The sequence below is a fragment of the Olea europaea genome, chromosome 12, assembly GCF_002742605.1.
Source record: "Olea europaea var. sylvestris chromosome 12, O_europaea_v1, whole genome shotgun sequence".
NCBI lineage: Eukaryota > Viridiplantae > Streptophyta > Magnoliopsida > Lamiales > Oleaceae > Olea > Olea europaea.
This window is the reverse complement of record NC_036248.1, coordinates 7514213-7523092: the sequence shown is the minus strand read 5'-3', so window position 1 is coordinate 7523092 and position 8880 is coordinate 7514213. Positions and strand designations below refer to the sequence as shown.

At 37.5% G+C, this 8880-nt stretch overlaps 2 protein-coding genes across 9 annotated transcripts in view; one reads left to right on the top strand and one right to left on the bottom strand.

The window, feature by feature from the left end:
• Positions 1-2388, top strand: part of LOC111405437 (probable pectate lyase 13) — a 6207-nt gene extending 3819 nt beyond the window's left edge. For both annotated transcript variants that reach the window (XM_023034315.1, XM_023034316.1), the window contains exons 4-5: positions 318-523; positions 2148-2388. In XM_023034315.1, the coding sequence (XP_022890083.1) occupies positions 318-523; positions 2148-2340 (399 nt within the window). In that variant the 3' untranslated portion in view covers positions 2341-2388. The remainder of the gene's footprint in view (positions 1-317; positions 524-2147) is intronic.
• The window catches only part of LOC111405438 (glycine-rich RNA-binding protein RZ1C-like), an 8112-nt gene continuing 1595 nt past the window's right edge, over positions 2364-8880 (bottom strand). For 3 of the 7 annotated variants that reach the window (XM_023034319.1, XM_023034320.1, XM_023034321.1), the window contains exons 2-4: positions 8279-8418; positions 3233-3729; positions 2364-2804 (exon numbers count right to left, since the gene is read on the bottom strand). In XM_023034319.1, coding sequence (XP_022890087.1) covers positions 2606-2804; positions 3233-3729; positions 8279-8392 — 810 coding nt within the window. In that variant the 5' untranslated portion in view covers positions 8393-8418 and the 3' untranslated portion in view covers positions 2364-2605. The other 4 variants (XM_023034318.1, XM_023034322.1, XM_023034324.1 and 1 more) reach the window with 4 other exon arrangements.

Below are 8880 nucleotides of genomic sequence, written 5' to 3'. Positions count from 1 at the left end.
TTAACTAACTGTTAAACAGGGAACCAGATGAATCATGAGTTGACTGAGTTTTCTGTTGCAATTTTTTATTGCACTTTTTTTAGAATAGAAAGGGACGATTCGGCCTTGACATATATTACAATCGATTGTTCTATATGTACCTAATTGTTTACATACATACATATGATGTCGTGAGATATGATTAGATCGGAATTTCTACAACTAAATAAAAAAACTTTCCCCCTCTTTTTAACACATGATCTGTGTGTAAACAATTACGTAACTCCTTATATATATATTTTCAGCATCTAAACATTGTTCGATGTATCTCTTTAAAGGTGACCAAGCGATGCGACACGGACGAGGGTCAGTGGAGCAATTGGAATTGGCGAACAGACGGAGACGTAATGGTAAATGGTGCATTCTTTGTGCCTTCAGGTGGAGGGTTCAGCACCCAGTATGCGAAGGCCTCCAGTGTTGAGCCCAAATCCTCCGTCCTCATTGACCGTCTAACGATAAACGCCGGTGTCCTTGGTGGGCCAAGGTACACACTCACCTATTTGCTTTTACTTTATTTGCCTTTACAACTGAAAAATATCAGTCACTTTAACTGTCTGAAAATATCTTTTGCTTTTATATACCTGGGTTTTGATAAACGAACAGGGGCCCTGTGTAGAGGGAGCCGCCTCTGTCACCATAGTAAAACCCTTTTCTACCTTTACAAAATTCTAAATTTTAGCCCTTGTTTGAGCCCTATTTTTTGAAAAAAGCATTACGCGTAAATCTAAAATTTTTCATAATTTTTGAACCACACATTTCAAATCAATTCACTATTAAAAATTCATTATTCTCCCAAAATGGAGCTCAAACGAGGCTTTAATTTTAATTTTTGCAAAATAATAATGATAATAATTTTTACAATTGGTCCTTAACATATTGTAGCAACTCAGCACTTCATGACCCGGTCACCTAGCTGCATCGGATATATCATTTTTTAGCCAATTATTAAAAGAAAAACGGTTGGAAATAGTAAATATTCGAGGCAGAAATGGGGTCCATTGATTCACGTGATCCTGCGCGCTTTAAGCATCTGCTGACCAATAGCATTACAGTATTGAGTTGTCCTAATTGACTATTGGGTTACCAAGAAGTACTTTTGTATTGTGAACAGGTCAGCATATTCCTCTTAGTGGACCTAGTTCTGTGTTACCAGATAAAGAGCAATTATTTTAAGCCACCCGAACTAAAATTAAAATATTTGATTCGCCATAGCTTAGCGGTGAACAAAAAAGTAGAATACTGAAAAAAGAAATGATTTTTGGACTCGAGTCTTTATCAAGAACAATACTCATGGGTACAAGGATTCGTGTAATCAACCTCGATCATCATCAAAGTAAAGAGATGCATGAAATTATGTTTGAGCCATGTCCAAAGGTTTGTTTGCCCGAGGATAATCCCACATAGCATGTGTTTTCTTAAAGTGTGAATGTGAGGAGGTTAGATTCTCTGCTTCATGCTTTACAGTCCATGAAAGTGGGACCTTCTTTGAGAAATTGAAGATGTGGACCCCTACGTTTATTTTTGGGATATGCTGGACAACTAGCTCTGTACTGGAAAAATGACTTTTCATTGTGGACCACACATTCTTTTTTTAATGCTTAATTACCACTCAAAACCCAAAATAATTACACATAATTAAAGAGATTGACCCTATAAGCTGACATTGATAATATAATGTCCCGTTGTTGTTAGCAAGTTGATAAAAGTTTTGATCTAGATCCAGCCGGGACCCACTTTGTTATATTGGATTCCTATTCGTTCATAGACTATCGAAATCGACAAGGTGTTCCTGTTTATTAACATGTGAGGGCCGGTGGGTGGAGAGTGGAGTGGGACCACGTGAGGTGAGGGTTCATTTTTCTTTCCAACGTCTCTCTGTTAGTGCCTAGACTTGTACAATGAAAACAAGGTTTTTTCTGTAGCATATCATGACAGTGGGGTAGAGTGGAGGTGGGGTATTTTTAAATATGGTTGACTATGAATCTCACTTGATAATGTCATATTTGATGAGTGTCTCCAACAGAACTATTTCATCACTCTTTAAGGTTCTTCAATTTATGATTTGTTAAACAGTGTCTTGCTCATATAGGGTGTACTTATGGGTGCAGGGACAATAGTTTTATCATGCACGGTAGCAGCACCACCACCACTGGCGGAAGCAGTAACGGTGGCGGAGATGGTGACTTTTTTGGAATGATGTTCGGAAGCGGTGGAGCCTCAACACAATTATCTCCATCCACCACCCTCTTTTTCTCTCTTCTAATTTTGTACCTTACCACCAAACATGGTGGTTTACTATAACTCCCATCATTATTTATATAAAATTGAAAGGAAAAGGTTGAACTTTCATATTTGTTGTAGGCTGGAGGGCCCAGAATTGTACATAGGCTCCAACAACCTCGAAGTAATATTAAATGTAAATTTTCCACTTGGAAAATAACCTTCTACTTTAGCGCGATCCTTCAAACAAGACAAACGACGAACACTGATAAGAAATTTTTGTGCCAAAATGTGCATACGTCAAAAGTATGAGCACCTTAAAGATCTCTAGAAGTGCAGAATAATTCTAGTACCGGTCAAAGGAAGAAGGTCGTCCTCGCCTAGGGCGGTCATAAGGACCTGCTCTATCCCTATAGTTTCTTCCTTCATAACGTGCAGGCCCTCCTCCGCCTCCATCTCTATTGTAGCCTCTATCTTTGCCATTTCCAATGGGATAACGATCAGAGTTCCCATACTGATCATATCTATCGCCAGCAGAAGGGTACCTGCTTATAAATGAGAAATTATAATTAAAAAATCATTTAAATTTTTTCCACAATTATGAAAAATAATATATAGACTTGCGCTGTTACCAGCAACAGTTTCCTGGTAATAGCTCATAGACTACAGATTCCAGAAAGCGTGTTTTTAGCTAAGCTCAAGTAAAATTGGGTACAAGTAAATGTTTAGTTTAAAAATGTGATTCTTGTATTGGTCGGTGATGGAACAAAGTTGGTAAAATTACTTTTAAAGTAAACAACACTTTTTTTACTTTAATCCCGACGATTGGAAAAGAACGACAAAAAAAAGTCTATGTATATATATATCTCTATATATATATATTAAATAATCTCAGCAAAATATCTATTCCTTTTAGGTAAATGGGGAAGTGCTGACAGAAGATGACGATGAAATAAATAATATCTAAAAGTACCTGTCGTTAACATACCGATCACGGCTCCCATATCGACCTTCATACCGATCGCTATCACCATAACGACCTCTGTCATATCTATCGTCCATGTATCTGTCACGATCAACTGCATAGCGATCCCCACGACTACCAGCCCTACTATACCTACAACGCGGAGGTGAGAATGGTCGAGCACCACCACCTGCCAATGGACAATCTCGGGCCCAGTGACCTGTTCGACCACATTTGAAGCAATCATCCGGACCCGATGACCGGTCTCCACCATAGCTGACCCTTCCCCTTCCCCTTCCCCTTCCCCTGCCACCTGAAGAATAACATCCATAGCCGTGTTCCGGATCTTCATCCCCTGATTTAGGCTGGGCCTTGTTCACAGAAATGACTCGATCGCCAAACTCCCTACCGTGCATATCCTTTATCGCATCTTCCACTGCTCGTCTATCTGCAAAGGTCAAAAATCCAAATCCACGAGGACGGCCTGTATCTCTTTCCAGCATAACCTACATGAACATTACACTTGAGAGCCTCAAAACCACTGATGACATCCCATTCAACAAAATGAATTTTCAATATTCAGAAAACATGACTAGGATAAAAATCCAGCAGACTATAGAATTTAAACCACAAAGGAATGAATACTATTAGAGGTGTCAATGCATGCCATGGATTTTACCTTTCGAGCTAACCAAGCATCAATTTTGTCAAATTCATTCCGAATTTTAGTTAAATATAGCTGTAAATATCTAACGACGGAAAATCTGGAAGAGACATAATATGAATGATTAAATTCAACCTTCGGGCACAAACATCTTTTCTCCATTTCAAATCAAACAATGACAGGCCAATGGAGGTTATCTAATCTAGGCCACGATCATGGTTTTTTTCCGAGAGAAATGGCAAGTTGTTGACAATAAGTTTACACTAACTGTTGAAGCAAAACACTGCTGTGCAGCAAAGCAGCTAATGCCCACGCATCCCCTCAGGTTGTAGCACACCATACAAGTTATGGATAGCTTGCCATCATGAGCTCAGGACAAATTTTAACGTGCCAAAATATAGCTAAAACCAAAGTGGGCAACCAAGACACCTCATACAACCAAACCTGTTTTGAAAAATCTAAGAAACAATGACAACCTCATCCTATGAATAGAAGCTAGACATGAAAAATAAGGTAAGTTGCACAAGTAAAAAAAAAAAAAAAAAGGGGCATGGAAAAACTAATAACACGTGCAGAACAAGTTACATTAACCACAATTTATTTTTACCCCTGCACTGCACGTGTAATTATATACAAAATAAACGAAGTACAAAAGATTTGCATGAGTAAGATACAGCAGAGAAGAAACTAGCATATGAGTTCATTTTTTAAAAAAGGAAGGAAAAAAAGTGAATGGATGCATTCAGTCAGTCATTCGGTTCTTGATTTAATTAAAAATGGAAGAAGATGAAGGTTTGAGTACACATTGAACAAGCTTCATATAGGAATAAAACAAGGACAATAACATGCTCAATGACAAAGAACTCTTACATGAGTAGAAGAATCTGAACTGCAGATTTCCATCATCTGACTTTTTAAATTTTACACAGGCCTCAAATTCCACAGAACTGAATCTATAGTACAACCGCACAAATAGATTCCTAACTTACTGGAAAAGTTCTAAATATGGCCACTTGACCAGATTCCCATGATTGTAAATTTGTAATTCTTCCAAATTACTTAAAAATCTTGCTGTAAACCACTATACTTCGAGCAACAGTAGACACCAGAAAAAAAAACACGGCAAATATTAAGCGGTTGAACATGCAGTCATATCAAAAAACCATGTGAAGACATGTATTTCTCCAAGAATTATCCAAGACAAACTTGCACCAATGCAATGAATTTGTGGAACAAGCTATGTAGTATGTAGTATGCTAACTCAATTTGCATAATTGCACCGAGCATAACCACTTGGTCTCATTACTGACACCAGTATTTTGTTGAATGTTAGACAAGAAAGCACCATTTCTCAACCAGATACATGATCACCTTACGACAATCTACTCCAGCTGGTTTTTCAACTCTGCAAACTGGATGATTATTTGTACAATTTGAACTGTTCAACTGGAAGCTACATGAACATAATTGGCAGCAAAAAAGCCCATCTCGAACTAAGATGCTAACTCACATCAATCGCTACTTAATATAATCATCCTAAAAGTCACAGGTATGTGATTTCCTCATACTAAATAGCGAAATTATGGATACTTCAAATTTTGTGTTTAACCGAAACAGGATAAGCATTCCCACCGAAGAAGCTTTTTCACAAAAACTGTTTCTTTTGTAACAGCTACTCCCAACAACAGTTCAAAATAGGTTCAATAAAAAGAACGAAAGTAGTATGGAAAAGTGAGTTCTAAAAATTGTTATGTAGTGTGGAACGTGAAACACGGTGAAACATAATTCTGCTTCAAATCCCCACCATCTTCACCACTTGGTCATCTGTCAGAAAGACTTCATGCACTCAACCAGAAAGAATACTGAACATACTCGTTGACCAAATATGAGGATATACGCAACTTACAGCTTCTGCCAAAATTGAACCTGCAGAAGTGACTGTCATCGAAAATCTTGTTTGGAACAAAAGATCCTCTATAAACTGGATACTCACAAAAGTTAATACTCAATCAAATTTCCTGGACAAAATTCTCCAAGTCACATCTAGCATTGCCTTTTAATTATATGTACACATCTGAGCTATTATGCAGCTAGAAACAAAGCAACTGATGGAGGTGACAGAAGCTTCATGAATATCAGTCATTCAAAATCGGGAAGACACAGCAGATAACTTTCAGAAACTGACTAAAACTAGATGTGTCAATGTATCTGAGTGCTGAGTATGTTCTCCACTGCACTTGCATCTTTAGACAAAATCTGAACTCTGCGGATTCAAAAATGGAAAACACCCAAGGGCCAAAAAACCTAAAAATGAAACTGATTCACGAAACTCAGGTAGCCACCTTATGCAGCTATTGATAGTAAGTGGTACAGGTCCAATCAACAAATCATAATATAACATCCTTGAAGACTTTGACAAGTTATTAGAAGAAATAAGTCAATTTTAGTAAAACCTTCGGACATCGTAAAAGGGAGAAGCATGTCGTGATAGCTCAACATCTTTAAACTAAGAACTTTTTCCCCAAAACTACAGAAAAAAAGGCATACTCAAATTAAATGACACAAATCTGAATCAAATAAGTTTTCCACAGAATCAGAAATGAACCCTATACGGTGCCAAAATCCAGGACACCGATAAGAATTAAAAAACTTCACAATTATCCAACGGTCTCGGAGTACCCATCATCATCTAAACCAAAAACCTCATTTCAAGTAAATTATACACTATCATCCATAAGAATAAATAGTCACCGACTAACTTTCTCGGTGGGAATTAAATAGTGTTACACGTTAATACAGTGTTTTCCAAACAAACAGCAGCTATGCTTAACCCAGCAAAAAACTCAAGCATATCCCCACTAAAACTGGAAACATCCAGTAAAACATCTGTACATGAATGTTTCCATAAACTCATCAGAAACAACTGTGCGAATGAAATCCAAGTAACACAAGCTGCCATGCGCTTCAGCAACTTAACATATTCCAATGCAACCAAAAGATCGCATATATAGCAAACCTTAGGCTATCTTAAAGATATATTGCAAATCCTGCAACAAAGCTTCAACTACTGTCTCCCTTTTGAGAATCTATAAGCTTCAGAATAATTTCTGTAGGAATTAGTTCAATAGAAAGAGTTTGATAACCAACAGGGCAGTAATGACACCGAAGAATGGGAGCAAGGGAAGAAATGTTCTTAGTATATGCAGGACCTGGAGCCCCAGAATTTGTATGCAAGATGACCACAACCAAGGTCTCTCATGTTAGAAGGTTGCACATTATTGTCATGCCAGACTAAAGATGTCGATCGATCCAAATGATTGAGAGTAAGACTGACAAAAGATTGTGTTCGGGCCCATCTTTTGCTCCGAAAAGATCAACTGCTTTACCTCATACTATCACCATAAAACTATTAGTTGAGCACATCAAGAACTCTTTAATTAAGTTAATCCTTGAGTTCACGGAATTCTCAGCATTTCTCAGGGATCTTACCACCCGGAACCACTTATTCTGTTGAATATCTCATCAGTACAGCCCCGCATTCAGCAAAAGAAAAAAGCCTCATAACCAACATAAAAGAAGAAAAAAGGGAGGTTAATATAATGGTGAAGAAAAAATTAAAGATGACTGAAATAAAAGTTCACATATTCTTCAAAAATTTTGCAGAACACGTTTACCATTCACAAAAATATATTAATGTTTCATATTATAGCATAATCAGAGAGAAACAATAATAATCAACACAAACCGCTACATATTCTGAGTGTTTGGATGCTATGAAAAGGTAAAGGTGAGTTAACTATTTCATCTCATGAATCCACTAAACCAAATACCCACCTTAATTAACTAATTAAAAAAACCAGAACACAGAACCCATTCAGAGAGTTATATGAACCATGTGTTCCAAGTTATTCATCCACATTAGTAAACCTCTTTCTCTGATGTCACGAGCCTCTTAAAATTTAATGCCCATTGGATGAATTCAAAGACTTCTCCCATATGTACTTTCATCATCAAAATCATCTTTTCCTGCCCCATCCGGGTTTATTGAAAACAGTAATTTCTTTCAAAACTTTTTAAGAAAATTTAAGGAGTGATTGCGCTGTCGATTCTTTCTTGCACTCTCGAATTATCGACGAACTCAAATGACCCTTCAATTTCTATCAACAGATTCAACGGAAAGTCCGTCAAAACATATATGATAGTTCAACAGAGCATTGACCCACGGAAAATATTTGAAATCAGGAAAAAATAATTATAACCAGTCCAGAGTACTCAATTTCAATATATTTCCCAGGCAAATATAAATTAAACAGAAATCCTCGCAGATAATTATTCTTAGGAATTCGAGGGATAATTTCGAGGATGACTGTAGAATGACAAGAAATCCGAACCTGGGAGTCGATAATTTTTCCGAAACGCCTAAAAGCATCTTCCAGCTGACGCTCAGTGATGTCCCGCGATAAACCACCCACAAATATACGCTTGTCCTGCTCCTTCCCTGCCATCTCTCTCCCTATCTTTCTCCAAAACCCTGAGTCCAACAAGAAGAATAAAAATTAAACCAAAAATACGGAAAACTTATAAAAGTTAAACCCTGGTGACTATGTCAATATTGATACACCCGAGGCATTTATTCCCGAGGACTCAATACATACCCCCACCTCATTTCTCTTCTTCAGTCCTCGAGGTCATCTAAGTCCTCGAGATACCTCGAGGACACTTTTACATTCCCTCAATGTCCTCGAGAAATAGTCCTCGAGACATACACCACCAACATACCCCCTAAGACCTGAGTACCTAACTAACAAACCTAAACACCCAAGGATTCTACATCAACCCTAACACCACTTGTCAAACAATTCCATTACAAGTAGGACATTCTTTATAATAGAAATTCCCTTGGATAAAAACATCCAACCAACACAATCCTACTAGGAGTACACTACCTACTCCTATAAAAGCAGAACCTTGGGCCATTATTCAGGTACGTTTT